This window comes from Perognathus longimembris, chromosome 22 (assembly GCF_023159225.1).
Source record: "Perognathus longimembris pacificus isolate PPM17 chromosome 22, ASM2315922v1, whole genome shotgun sequence".
In the NCBI taxonomy this organism is placed as follows: Eukaryota; Metazoa; Chordata; class Mammalia; order Rodentia; family Heteromyidae; genus Perognathus; species Perognathus longimembris.
In genome coordinates this window covers 13,911,097-13,926,506 of record NC_063182.1, presented here as the reverse complement: position 1 = coordinate 13,926,506, position 15,410 = coordinate 13,911,097, and the positions used below count along the sequence as shown (strand labels likewise).

The window sequence follows — 15,410 nt, the reverse complement described above, 5'->3', positions numbered from 1 at the left end:
AAGCCTGCCTGGGCAAAAAAATCTATGATTCCCTATTAATCACCAGAAAGATAGAAGTGTTTTTTTGTTTGTTTGTTTTTTGCCAGTCCTGGGCCTTGAACTCAGGGCCTGAGCACTATCCCTGGCTTCATTTTTTTATTTTTTATTTTTTTTTTTGGCCAGTCCTGGACCTTGGACTCAGGACCTGAGCACTGTCCCTGGCTTCTTCCCGCTCAAGGCTAGCACTCTGCCACTTGAGCCACAGCGCCGCTTCTGGCCGTTTTCTGTATATGTGGTGCTGGGGAATCGAACCTAGGGCCTCGTGTATCCGAGGCAGGCACTCTTGCCACTAGGCTATATCCCCAGCCCTCTGGCTTCATTTTTGCTCAACACTAGCACTCTGCCACTTGAGCCACAGCACCACTTCTGGCCATTTTCTATATATGTGGTGCTGGGGAATCGAACCCAGGGCTTCATGTATACAAGGCAAGCACTCTTGCCACTAGGCCATATTCACAGTCCCTAGAAGTGTTAGGTGGTAGATAGAGCTCTATCCTTAAAAGAAAAAACTAAGGCCTGAGTTAAAGAACCATTAGGAAGGGAGGGAGGGAGGGAGAGAGAGAGGGAGGGAGGGAAGGAGGGAGGGAGGGAGGGAGGGCAGGAGGGAAGAAGGAAAGGAAGAGAGGGAGGAGAAGATAAAAGAAATGAAGGAAGGGGAGAGGAGAGGGAAAAGGGTGGGGAGAAGAAAGGAGAGGAGTTCCATGCCCACAATATAACATAAACCCTTTACCCAGCCAAAGCCACTTCTTCTATCTCTCATTAGAGATATATGTAAAAGGTACTGTTTTGTAATATCGGTCTTCTAATCATAGTCTAGTTCAGATGATAAAATAAGAGGTATATAAATGGCAAATGACTGGCACAAGAAATGGAGCTAAATTAAAAATGCCATCTGAAAAATATGAATAGATCATTTTAAACATCCTAGGTCCAAGTACTAAGACTCCTATGGTATTCACAACTACCTTGAGTCAATCTTTATTTTTCTGTTCATATTACAGAAAAAGCCATTAAATATCAGTATAAATTGAATAGATGAAACAAGCAAAAGTCACTAATAGTTTTAATCTATCGAAGAAATATTTTGATTTCAGGTATCACTGAGGATTGAAGAGTAAATTTTGCTTTGAAAATATTTACTTTTTTTTTTTTTTTTTTTGCCAGTCCTGGGCCTTGGACTCAGGGCCTGAGCTCTGTCCCTGGCTTCTTTTTTTTGCTCAAGGCTAGCACTCTGCCACTTGAGCCACAGCGCCACTTCTGGCCGTTTTCTATATATGTGGTGCAGGGGAATCGAACCGAGGGCTTCAGGTATACGAGGTGAGCGCTCTACCACTAGGCCATCTTCCCAGCCCTGAAAATATTTACTTTTAATATTACCTTTCCCCGTCCATGCTGAATGACCATCAGTAAGTATGATCACAAAACCAGATCCTAGTGTTTTCTCCCAGGACACTTGTAGAAAATGAATTACATTAGGTTCAGAAGCAAGCCAGATTTGGCTTACTTTTCTCTCCATTTTGGGAAACCTGAAATGAAACAACAAAATTAACATTTTTTAAAAGAAAAAATGACAGCAATTCTCAAATGATATTTTCTGCATGGGTCTCTCAACTACACAAACTCCCAGAAAATAAGAAATAGGAAAAACCTGTACAATCGAGGCAATTGAACTCAATAAATCAGTTCAATGTTCATTCATTATGTTTGCACATGGCAAAAGCAGAGGTATAAATGGCAAATGATTGCAACGTATAACTAAGCTAAACAGAAACTGCCACCTCAACCATATAACAACTGTAATTTAAACCTCTTCCTTCAGCAAGTCAAAAGCATTATTTCTCTACAAGTAAAGAAATGGTCATAAAAACTTGTGTGAGTGACCTGAGAACGATCTTGGAAATGGATGTTATTATAACTAGTGAGCATAAATTGACAAGAATCTTAACTGCTAGCTGGAGAAAGACCATGTGAAATGAGTAAATCATAAGAAAATATCTGAAACCCAATAGTTACCTTTTCTAAGGAAATGAACTGAATAGTCAATTCTCAGAAGTACAAATGGCTAATACATGAAGAAATGTTGAACATCCTTATGCATAAAGAATATGCAGATAAAAGCTACAAGGAGATTCCATTTCACTTTAGTCAGAATAACATTCATGAGGAAGAAAAAATAGAGATGTGGAAAAAGAAACTAATGCAACAAATATGGAAATCAGTATCAAGTTTTTTTTTTAAACAACTTAGAACAGGTCTTCCTTATGAGCTCATCACGTAATTCCTGGGTATATATTAGAAAGAGAAAAAACATAAGTACACATGGAAGTCCATGTCTCTTTTAGCTTTGTTCATAATAGTCAAGCTGTGGAATCAGCCCAGGGTCCCCAAAACCCATGAATAGATGAAGAAGATTATATATATATATAATATATATTACATATTATATATTATACATATATGCAGATATGCACATGTGTATATATGCATATATGTATATATTTCACCATGGAGTATTGTTCAGCCTAAAAGAGAGGTTAAATTATGTCATTTCCAGGCAAATGTTCAGAACCAGAAATTACATGTTGAGCAAGAAAGAAAAAGAAAGCTCAAAAAAATGCTTTCCCTAAAATTATGATGATGATGACTATGATAAAAATAATGGAACGTAAGTATTAAAGGAACTGTTGGAGGAGTTATCAATGACAGAGTAGAAGAGGAAAGAAATTACTAGAAGACAAAGACAAAAAATGCATACATATATATCCATATATATATACACACATGTTTATATACACACATACACAATATTTAGTCATTTTCATTGAATATCTCCATATATATGATTTTATATAGATAGATATAGACGATCTTATATAGATATATATGAAGGGATAACGATTAAAGGCTATAACCAAAGTAATGAACTGGTACAAAATATACTATACTTATCTGTGGAATTATTGTAATAAAACCACCTTGTATTATTAATGTATGCTAATAAGTTAGTTTTTTTAAAAAAAGACATCCAAGTCTATGACTCAAACACTAACCACTGATACAAGAGCACCGTAAGATAGAGAGACATTGCTAATGAAGATACACATAAAAGTCAGTAATATGGAGCTATATCAGCAACACAACTTAACAAATTTGACAACTCAACAAATTCATGTGTATAATAGTGAGATCCTAAGAAGAACATGGTGGCTCATGCCTGTGATTCCCAACTATTAAGGAAGTAGAGATCAGAATGGTTGTGATTCAAGGTGCCAGTCCAGATAAAAAGTTTGTGAGACTCCACTTCACCTAAAGAAAACAAAAGCTAGTATGTGTATCATCATACTGATGAAGAAACATAAATAGAGGGACTGCAGTACAAGACCAGCCTAGGCATAAACATAAGATCCTATTCAAAAAACAATTTTAAAAAATAGGCTGGGTATGACTCAGGTGGTAGACTGCTGGCCTAGAAATTCAAGCACAATGTCTTGAGTTCAAATGTCAATGCCACCAACAAAATAAAAAATAAATAAAAACATAATGAATAAATGTATATATATAAGCCAACACTCATTGTTACAGTCTCCCTTCCTATAACAAACCTCCTCAATTAACCACTATCCTGTCTATTACAAGGACTATAGTTTTGAGTGCTCTACTTTACATAAATATAATTGACATTATGTTCTATATTGTACCTGGCTGCTTTTGCGCAACATATGTGTGAGAAATCATTTAGACTGTGTCTTACATTTGTACATCTTTCTAGGGCTTATATGTTATATTCCATTAAACTGATAAAAATAGAAGATATCTATCCATTTTTCAGAGATCAGCATTTAATACTTTCAAGGCTTAGCTATTACAAATATTTTTGCCATGAACTTTTGGCAGCAATATATATTATTTCTGTTTAATATGCACCTATGGCTAAATGCTATATCATAAAACATGTATTTTGATATATGTATAGTGAATCATTTGCTTTAAAAGTTTTTCAAATTCACAAATGATATTAGAATTCTGATTAATCCACAACTTTGCAAATATTTCCTATCATTTTCATTTCAAGATATCAATGTGTATAACTAGTATTATTACATTATGAGTTAATCTACATTTCCTGAAATAATAGAGGCTGAGTTCATTAAATACACTGTTGGGCATTTAAACACCCTGTTCTATTGAATCTTTTATTTAATTGCAGACATGTACCTCATATTGTCATCTTTTACACATTTACATACAATTAGATATTTTCCAATGCTAGACATTAGAAAAAAAGCTATACTGATTGCCTCTATGCATATCCCTGAGCTTGCATGTCGGAGTTCTCTATCAGATGTGTTTTAAATTCTGAAACATGGAACACTAATTGTGGGCAGAGATTTCCTTCGTAGGATTCTTGTAGTTCTTTAGTTAGAAGTAATCCCATTCTCTTGTATCTCTGTGGAATGGTGCCAATTTCTATTCTATTGCATAAACTTCATGTTCTCTTGTGTGATCTACATCAAATTTGCCTCCTCTGTTAATCTTTTTAGTCTTCCCATATTAGTTCTTCTAACAGTGTTTAGTAGGTTTTGTTTTGCTGTTTACACACACACACACGCACACACACATATACATGTATATATTTCAATACATATTCATCTACATTTATCCTTTCACTTTACCCTTCCCTCATCCACTGGTTCTCCCCATAAAACAATCCTTCTTTTCACAAACCAATTCTTATTTTAGTTCTATACGGCAGGAGCACAAATATATAACTGCTTTTTTTAAGCTTGACTTATATTTCACTCAACATGATGATCTTCATTTTCATCTTTCCTTCTGCAAATAATATAATTTCATTCTTTTATAGCTGAATAACACTTATTTTGTATATGCACCATATTTTCTTCAATCACCCACCAGTTATTTGACACTAAGGCTGACTCAATAGCTTGGCTATTGTGAAGTATACAAAAAAAAAGGTATGAAGGCATCTGAATTGCATGTTGACTTATATTTCTTTTTTCAGATACATATCCAAAAGTGGCATAGAAGGATCATACGGTAGTTCTTTTTTACAGAGTTCTGTACTGATTTCCAGAGTGACTGTACAAACTTAGATTACTGTCAACACTGTTCAAAGGTTACCTCTCACATCCCATCAGTCTTCATGGTTGCTTTATTGTTAATAGTTATTCTGACCAAAAGGTGAAATTTCAGTCATCTTAATTTGTATTTACATTAAGGCTAAGGATGTTGAACATTTCTTCATGCATTTTGAAATATTCACTGAATTCTTTCATATCTCAGATTATCTTTCTTAGTTCATTCAGCCTTTTATTTGCATTCTTTTGAAATTCTTCCCCGAAGTTTTCCATGATCATATTCTCATTTCTCAGGATTACAAGTTGTTTTATTATTAAATCAAACACTATCCTTTTGGTAAATCATCACAGAATCCTCTCCAGTTTGACCTTAATTATACCAGACTGTAGTGTGATACATATTCTTTAGTTCATAGCAACTATATTTTTATAATTCCAGAATATCTTTCAATTATGTCGGAGGAGGAGGAGGAGGGGAGGGGGAGGGGGAGGGGGAGGAGGAGGAGGTGGAGGAGGAGGAGGAGGAGGAGGAGGAGGAGGAGGAGGAGGAGGAGGAGGAGGAGGAGGAGGAGGAGGAGGAGGAGGAGGAGGGAGAAAAGTGTGTTGCTCATCTTTTATGGCAATCACTGAATGTTACACTCAGAGGCTCATACAATTCTAATGGTCACAAATGCCATAATTTGGAGTAGAAGTTGAAGTTAAAAAAAAACTACCTAAGGAATGTCATTTGTTGGCTCTTTAGTCCTCATGTACAAACACACACAAATGAACACACACGGAGGTTCACACTCACTGAGATTATTACTTTTCATTTGTTTGGTGCCAGTCAGGTCTGGGGCTCAAGGCCTGGGCACAGTCTCCGAGGTGTTTCTGCTCAAAGCTAGTGCTCTCCCACCATAGCCACAGTTCCACCTCTGCTAGTTAACTGTAGGTAAGAGTCTCAAGAACTTTCCTGTAAGACTGGCTTTGAACATTGATCCTCAAATCCAGCCTCTTGACTCCCTACGATTATAGGCCTGAGCCACTCGCATCGAGCTCAATCTGATTATTTGTCTGTAAACATGTCAAGAATCTTAACTAGTGTCAGTCATGGCTTCAATTTTGTGAAAGCAAAACACAGCACTTTTAATTGTTCCAAAAGTGCAACTGGTTTCATCGATTTTGTTTTCACCATCACAGTTTGAACTAGGGACAAATTTCTAATTATAGAGACAAGCTCATTTAAAATTCAGTAAGTCATGTTATCACAAAATTAAGTGACTTTATTTTTAAGAACTATTACTTTACTACACTTGGATTTAAAATTTTGAATCCTACCTGTGAACCACATTCAAGCACCTAAAATAATAGTGAGCTTACATGAGACAACTCAGTATCCTACATCTTGTACTTCATTAAATGTTTGTAAAGTGCTTCATTCTTTTACTTACTGGAGGTACCCTCTCATAAAATATCAAATATAAAATACCTTATAATCAATGACAGAAACAGAAAGAAGAAATATTTTGAACATCTTATATGACTCAATAAGAGCATATCAATTCTCTCTCCTCCAGCCAGCCTTGTAAAAGGGAAACAACCATAGGTTTTTATACCCCAAAACTTGAAAACTTGAAGAGGGAGAATTGCTTTCAAAGAGATAAATTAGGGCTATAAGAAAGCCTGTGTTTTGTTTTCTAAGGCACTAAAGGTCATAGTAGTATTGGTACCTCTCCCAGTCAGAGCAAAGGATCTAAGGGAAACCTGCAGGTGGAAACAGTTGGGTCCCACCCCAATTTGTACATCAGTAGCTTTATTGAGAACTCAGAACAGTTGAGAATTCAGAAGCTTATCTTTAGTACTTTGTATCTTTGATACATGGCCTCTCTCTTAGAAGAGAAATAAGTTGTTGGCTGGTATGCAATTGATGTGATCGTAGTCTGAACAAATGCCATTCACAGTTGCTTCTGAATAAACAAGACGCTTTTTAAATTAGTTTACAAAGAATTTTGTATGCTCTTTTGGATGCTGATAAGGAGCAGTGCAGAAGCCAACTCTTAGGTCAGTCTAAGTCACAACACTATATCATTGATAACACTATTTTGAACTTGAGCTTCTTTCATTTTCCTTTATAATCAGTCAGCTATGGCTTCTTTTCAAGCTACTTGGACTCCAAGTGTTCAAACTTTGGCAGCGTTGTACTTACAGATCAAAAATGGCTAAAATGCACGTTTTTAATGAAGCAATTATGTATCCCTTGTTGAAAAAAGAAGGTTGATACCTAAAGTGAGTTCAGAACAAAGATTAGTACATAGTACAAGCTGTTAATATTTGTAATTAGATACCTGGTCACATTATTTTGGACAAGATTATTTTTTTTCAAATTTTTATTATCAAACTGATGTACAGAGAGGTTACAGTTTCATATATTAGGCATTGGATACATTTCTTGTACTGTTTGTTACCTTGTGACAAGATTATTTTTAAGCAAACAAAAACAGAGAGGAAGAGGAATGGGGAGAAGAGGAATATAGAGAAAGGGAGAGAGACAGGGAAAAGGAGAGGGAGCAAGAATAAATGTATTTGAAAACTAAAAGAATGTGATAGGTATTTTCTAAAGTAAAAAAGTTCAAAGACAGGAACATAGATATTTGATAAATTCAATGGAAAGAAAGATATGTTCAACAATCATTGTACTGTTTACTTTTAAGAAAAATATCAGATACAAGATCAGAGTATAAAAGAAATAATCCTAGGGGGAGGTAACTATCAAATATGAATTATGATACTACCTGTAATTTAACCACATAAAAATACTTAACCATAGGGAAATGCCCATATTTAATATTTAACCTATAAAATGGCAATTTTCTATAGTGCAAATAATAGTAAGAATTATAGTTATAAACAACACATGTGTACTTACATACCTATTTGGATGAGTTAATATTTATTTCTCATGCAGAAATTCTAACTCTAAGCTATTTTCAACCACACTCCTGAATATATTTTGGGCAGCTCTATGTGTAGGAAGTTCTAAGATACAAGCATATGTTTACATTTTGAGATCTTTTGTCGGACAGTGTCAAAATAAACCAAAACTTTTTACCTAAACTATAAATCAAGAAGTTCTTTTTAGCAAAGATATAGGTTCTAACAGCTCATAAGTCAAGCTACTCAGGTAGCAGTTCGTTTGTATTCATTCTTCTGTGAGGGGTGGAAATTGTGGTAAAATGGAAACTATAAAGTGAACATATAAAGATGGTAGCAAATAACATCAATCATTATTATGAGAGCAAACCAGATTAGTATGGGTACCAGCTATTGTTTCTCTGGCATTCTGATTATTAAAAAACTGAAAAATCTTTATTTTTACAAATGAGTCACTTGAAGTCAGTGTCAGCAGATACTTTGGAAAACACTGGGCATGGGTGTTTTAATTTTTTTGAAAAACTTAATCTTTATTCCTTAGCTTCTGCCACAAAAGATTGAAAACCCTTGAAAACTCCTGAGAGATAAGAATCACTTTTGTTATTCCTACTGATCCCCTTTCCACTATATAAGATTATATAGGGGTGGTTCTCCAGAAAATCTGTTGGATGACTGGGTCATCATAGAGACAAAGGAAAAAAATTCCTCAGAGCTATAAAATACATTAACTATCCCATGTTCATTTTAAAAGATTTTTTTTTTTGGATTTTAAAGATGACAACCTTTTCTGTAAGGGACAAGATACAGAAAATAAAGCTGCACTCAGAAGACCCAGCCTGGAAATGGATAAATACTACTTCTTTGGTCTTTGTCCATGCATCAAAAATTTCATTGAACTCTTGTGTTTCCAAACTTTGATATTCCAAACACAAGAGAAACTTTCAACTCTCTATTGTGACTAACATCCATATAAAATTACAATCTTGTAAATTACAAAAACAAGACAAGAACGTACCACTAAAAAGTGGTACGATTTTGGAAGACCATCCTTTCATTACTTCTCATATGATAAAGGAAAATGGAAAATATTTAGTGATAGAAGAAAAATAAAGAAGGGCACATGAAGCTAGACAGTCCACAGGACCAAAGGAATGATGGCAAGAAATAGAATGATACATTAAAATAATGAATAATTTAATGTTTCATATAGCCTATCAGAAATCACAAATTCAGATACACAATTAAATTTATTTATTTAACCAAAATTGATCCTGTATGTCTATACTTTGGATAAGTGCTTTAGAACTTGGCCTTGGGCTGGGATGTAGCTCAGTGGCAAAGTGCTTGCCTAGCAAGTGCAATGTCTTGGGTTCGATCCACAGTTCAAAAAAATTTTTTAAGTACATTAAAAAAAAAAAATCCTGTCCTTACAATTTTACTTTTTGTGTGCTGTTCCTGTGACTTGAACTCGGGTCTGGGCTTTGAACTTCTATCCTCAGCTCTCAGCCTCCTGAACATCTAAGATAACAGGTGTGAGTCAATGATGCCTCTTAGAATTTTATATTTTAATAAATGAGAACAAACACTTAAAAATACTTGCAGCAAGTGTGATGGTAAGTTCTACAGTAAAAAGAGAAATTAAGGCAGAGGATTGGAATGTAGCACACAAAATGTGCATTGTTGCAAAAGTGCAATCAGGGATGACTACTGAAAAGATTGTATATAGGCAAGTACATAAAAGAGATGAAGGAATAACTAGTTCCATGGTTAGCAGAAAACATTCCAAGTAAACAAAGCAGCCTATGCAATGACAGAAGTAGGTCCTAGGCCTGTTGTTTTCATTAAAAAGGTGGCCACATTAGCTGGAAAAACATAAGAGAGGGTGAATGCACAGACATAGGGGTGCAAAGGTGAGGTAAGACCAATTAGTGTAATCTTGTAAATTAATTTAAGGACACTACATATACCTTGCCTCGAATTAGTAATAAAAGATTTTAAGCAAAAAAGTAACATTGTTTATTAATAAACTTTACATCAGAATAATTCTGCACTTACAACAAATTTCAAAGATCACACGACGCTCTCTGAAATTACTCATCTACTTTCTTCTAGTATTACCATTTTATATCACCATGATGCATGAAGTAAAACAATGATGGCAACACTGTCACATTACCATGCAACTCCAAACCATTTTTGGATTTTGCCAATTTTTCCATTAATTTTCTTATTTTGTTTCAGGATCAATCTAGGATGACCAGTTATACTTACAAACCTGTATTTTAATACCATTTTTAACTTATATTTTAGTAACTTCATTGGCTAGTACATGAAAATCAACTGTAAAAGGGCAAGGATTGAATAAAGTAGGAAGACTAGTGAGAACACTATGACTATAATCCAAGCATGAAATGACAGTAATTAATAACAGAAATTCAAGTGGGAGTGTACTAATACAAAACATTCAATACATACGAAGTAGAGACAAGATTTGCTGATGGTTTATTAAAGCATCAAAAGAGAGATTAATTGGGAAATATACTATAAAGAACTACATAAATTTTATTGTTAAAAACGAGCAAATTAATAAGGTTGAAAATGGGAAAAGGTTAAAAGAAGCATTTAAGGTAAAAGAAATAATATGCACATCAAATAAAAAGCTTATAGGTTATAATTCAAGAGTCATGGAGTAGAATGAAAGTAGGGCAGCTAGAGCAAATATTGAAAGGCAAATAGATTCTACCCTAGGCTATGTCTAAGTGAATATAAGTAAATGTAAAACTGTAACTAATAAAAATCAACCACCAACACTACCAGTAAACAAAAACAAAGTTAAAATACAGAGCACATGGTCTGGTAGTATAAAAATGATATCAATTTAGTTCAAAAACCTCTTATTGTGTACTTGATATTTGCAAATGAATCATTATTCTATCATTATACAAGCAGGGTGAGGAGAAAGCCAAATACAGAACAGCCACCATTCACTGAGTGCTTAACTGAGTGGCAATCATTTAAAAAGTTTACATTAATTTTTATTCCTGAGTACAAGGAAATGTGTGTACTCTCTCCAAAGAAAAATGTCAGTATGTCTATTTTTATATGCTATTCTGTGGAAATTATAAAATCAATACTGAAAATACTCTTCTAGATTATGGAAAGACAATACTGAATAAAGAAACTACATAGGTTTTATTATTAAATTTTACTGTTAAAAAGATAATGATTCAAGATAATTTAAATGAGAATTCAGGAGTAGCCCATAAAAGACTTTTTGAAGTAGCTGATGATATAAGATAAGAACTAATTTACTGGCAGTAAAAATCAAAAGCAGGTGGTCAGCATGCTCACTATAACGTTCCTAAAAATCTCATCACATCAGATTCTTTGTTTTCTATTTTACATGAACATAACAGACTATACAAATACACACACACACACACACACACACTTAAAAAGTTAATGACAAATATTCTCTATTGTTTTGAAACTTAGGTGAATGAAGAACCTTTGTTTACAACAAAATAATTGCAATTTCTAAAACATCAGCATCATGGTACTCTTCTAAGTCAGTTAAGCATATCTGTATAATAAGGTATCAATCTTCACATGAAATGAAGGGGAGTTATAACATCCAGGGTGTTTAACCTGTAAGGGAGTGTACTATATGGCAGTTACTGCAGCATTAAGAGACCTTATTTTGACAGGTGGAATATATGGGCATTTTTACAATAAGTTATTATCCTCTTCCACATCCCCATAAATGTTTCAAAAGAACTGATCATCTTTCCCTGCTGCTGAGTCATGATATGGTAAATAAAGCAGATGCTCATGGAAAACTTAATGAGTTGTATATTTGACCAAGTCTTGAAAATTAAATACAATAGACTCAAAAATATAATTCAGATTTAAAACAAAAAAAAACTTTGTGTGTTACTTAACAAACAATTTCACATTGCAGAGACCCAAATGTCCTAGTAATTGTGAGGAGTCTCCATTGGGTGGATGCAGATCATAAATCAATACCTCAATAGGCTTTCTTCCCTCACTCTCTATTTATCCCAAGTCAGTAAAATTTAACTGGTAACATTCTTAAAAATACTATATACTGATGGAGAATTCGGCTACTTGGAAACAAAATTTGCCATACATTTTATTTGCTAGAGGTTAGAGTGTGAAACTATGTCATCCTATTAACTGTCAAGTTCAGTGCATGAGAATGCCTGTTTCTTATTTAAAATGAATGAAGAAAAATAGGGTTAGAATAATGCCTTACCCAACTGGGATGCTACTTATCAATTACTGCAGTCAGGAAAGGGCAATTCCTTTCCACTGGCTACCACAAAGTGTCCTTTCCTCTCTCCACAGGGCCAAGACTGTTGCAGTCCTGAGACCCACAGACATTCTGCAACAAGCCTGGGGAGTTGGGAAAAGGCTGGCTAGGAAATTAAATTAAAATTTTTTTTAAAAGTCAACCAACACAACACAACCCTCAGGACTCAACTGTCAATATAATTACAATAAAGACCTTTCAAAATGCTTTGCATTCCTAAAACTCTCCTGCACTGAAGAAAAAAAAAAAGAAACCAAAAAGTAAATGCAACAGGTGCACGTGTAGATGAGGCCCAGAACCCTGGCATCCCTGAAAACCCTCACCCTGAGGGAAAACACAGGCAGGAAAGTGAAGAGGCTGTGTAGTTTTAGAGATAAATATGAAGAAATTATTTAATAAATGATAATAATAATAATAATAAAAGAAAACCTCAACAAAGCCGCAAATGACTATTATTTAAAGAGACCTCCCCCCTTTCCTGGCCCTACCGCTCAATGACTCCACTTCCGGGGTCCTGAAAAATGTGGGATCTTGGAACATCAATGGGGTGAGCCAATGACAGTGTTAGCTACTTCCGCGGGACAGGGTCTCGCCGTTAAATCCCGCCTCTTCCGGTAGAAAAACCTATCAAACTGTCAGAATCTCGGGACCTGGGCGGAGACGCGCAATCAAACCAATCGGATTTCCGGAGAGAGCGAGAAGTCCAGGCGGGTCGTACACACCTCTTCCGCCTGGGGCCCGGAAGGGTGATGTGGCTGGGGTGTCTCTGGTCTCACTATGGTAAGAACTGCAGCCGCTGGGTCGCGGCTGGGCTTCTCGGAGGGGCTGTGGGTTTGCGTGAGGGCCGGAAGGCACTACAGCCATCCTGTGTGCGCCGGCCAGGGAGATCTTTCACTAACATAATCCTCCCGGGGCTCGGGAGGTGCTGTGGCCGCAGAGCCTTGTGCCTCCTCTCTGCCCATCCGTGATGTACCGGGTCCCACCTTTCCAGGAAAACCCCGGGGGTTTTCTAATTGGAGCCCCAATTCTAGGACGCTCAGAGAACGCCTTCCTGCCTGAGGAAATGTGCTAACTTGCTTTAATCCTTCGTTTACATAGATTATCGGTTTCGTTGACCTTTGTTGTATGGAGCGTCTGGACTTTCAAACTGTCTTCTGTTTCCGTCCCTCCTCCTTTATCTAGCCCCACTTGTTTCACTAGTTGTTACTGTTGTCTAAACACGACACTACACACTTTGTATATCACCTGTTGAATCAGTGGCCTTTCCTTGCCACCCTAAAGATGCTGCTTTTCGAGGTACAGGTTTCAGTGACTTCGAGTTCTCTGCGAAGGTTCTTTTCTAGGAGCTTCATGGACTTCACTTAGTCATACCTGGCCGACAACTTGGGGAGGGGGAAGGAGGGTCGTACATGTGTGGATTATTTTGTTCTGTTGTAGATTGGGCCTCCAAGAAAAGCTTGCACTGTAAATCAGAATCAAAAGAAATTGCCAGACTAAGAAAAGTAAAGCCTACATGGATGACCTGAGTGTAGTAGATGGTGGTAACAGGAAAAATATGCCTGGAAGTATTTGCTTTTGTAGTGGAATATGCAACAGCCCCTACAGAGCTCCTGGATGTGAATTTGCTAAATCCATATGCCTCAGGGTATATGAACATGTATGAAAAGGATGCATATTATGGCTCAGACACATCTGTGACTTCCCCAAAAGTTAAGAATTGCTTCAATGAAAAGTGTTGAAGTGTGTGTTCCCAGAGGTTACTGCAGAATCCGATATAGCAGATATTTGTTAACTGTCAAAATTCGTTTTTAATCTTGACTGCTTTGTGTAAGTTGCTTTGAATATGATCCGGGCATATGTCAGGGGCTTCTTCCATGAAAAAGCTTACTACTTGATGAAGAGGAAGATTACATACACATTATTCCTTTAGGCAAGTCTTTTATTTTCTGTTTCAGCCTACCAAATGATAGCATATACTTTGAGTTAGACTGACTTGACTACCTACATAGCTAGTAGGTAATAAACCCAGGACTCAAATTTACTTTATGTATACCAGAATTCTTCATGGTGTTAAAATAACAGCAAAACTCTGGATAAAAGCCTTAGTGAAATAAAGGTAGGCCCTCATCCCTGGTGGATTGGTTCCACTTTCCATAGATGCCAGATTCTACAGTTGTTCATCTTCCTTATGTAAAATGGCATAATATTTATTATACCTGACGCACATTTGCCAGATTATCTCTTGACAGTATTGAGATTTGAACTCAAGGCCTTGTGTTTGAAAGCAGGCACTCTACCACCTGAGCCATGCCCCCTTGTTCCTTATTTTGAGTTTGAGTTTATACTCGGAGGACTGTCCTACTTACACTTCCATAGTAGCTGTGATGGAAGGCATATACCATGCCCACACTTTCTTGGTTCAGATGAGGTCTCATGAGGTTTTGTTTTTGTTGTTTTGCCCAGACTTCTGTCTTATTCTCCACCTGCCAAGTAGCTAGAGTTACAGGAGTAAGCCACTGTGCCCTCATTTTCCAGAGTATTTCAAATTGTTTCTATACTAGAATACTACAGAAGTATACTATACTTGTTATACTCCATTACTTAGAAAAAAGAAGAAATGTCTGTTCAGTAATATTTTCAATCCATGTTTCTTTGGATACATAGATGTTCAGCCACAGATATAGAAGCCCAACTGTATATATTCTTGTCTTTTCAAAATGGCTGTGGAAGGATATAAGTGACTGGTCATTTCCATAAGAATTTGAACTTGGAGACTGTGATAACTTCTGAATATTCTCTTACACTGTTGGACTATAAGAAAATATTTTCACAAATTTTAATTTTTTACATACTTTAGGGAAACACAACCTTAACAAAGTTTTGTTGGAGCTGTTACTGGCCATATTTTACACATAGGGAAAAAAGGCAAAATGTACTGTCAGTACTACATTTTGCGTATACATAGGAAAATGAAGATTTAAATTTAATAAGTCCCCCTCTTGTCACCAAATCCTATAGCCTTTGTGTCA

General features: G+C 35.9%; 2 protein-coding genes across 2 annotated transcripts in view; one reads left to right on the top strand and one right to left on the bottom strand.

The window, feature by feature from the left end:
* The window catches only part of Xrcc4 (X-ray repair cross complementing 4), a 162,447-nt gene extending 149,494 nt beyond the window's left edge, over window positions 1-12,953 (bottom strand). The window contains exons 1-2 of the mRNA XM_048331064.1: window positions 12,870-12,953; window positions 1,417-1,565 (exon numbers count right to left, since the gene is read on the bottom strand). Of these exons, the coding sequence (XP_048187021.1) occupies window positions 1,417-1,555 (139 nt within the window). The 5' untranslated portion in view covers window positions 1,556-1,565; window positions 12,870-12,953. The remainder of the gene's footprint in view (window positions 1-1,416; window positions 1,566-12,869) is intronic.
* The window catches only part of Tmem167a (transmembrane protein 167A), a 40,084-nt gene that overhangs the window by 9,254 nt on the left and 15,420 nt on the right, over window positions 1-15,410 (top strand). The window contains exons 2-3 of the mRNA XM_048331066.1: window positions 5,199-5,206; window positions 13,098-13,161. Coding sequence (XP_048187023.1) covers window positions 13,159-13,161 — 3 coding nt within the window. The 5' untranslated portion in view covers window positions 5,199-5,206; window positions 13,098-13,158. The remainder of the gene's footprint in view (window positions 1-5,198; window positions 5,207-13,097; window positions 13,162-15,410) is intronic.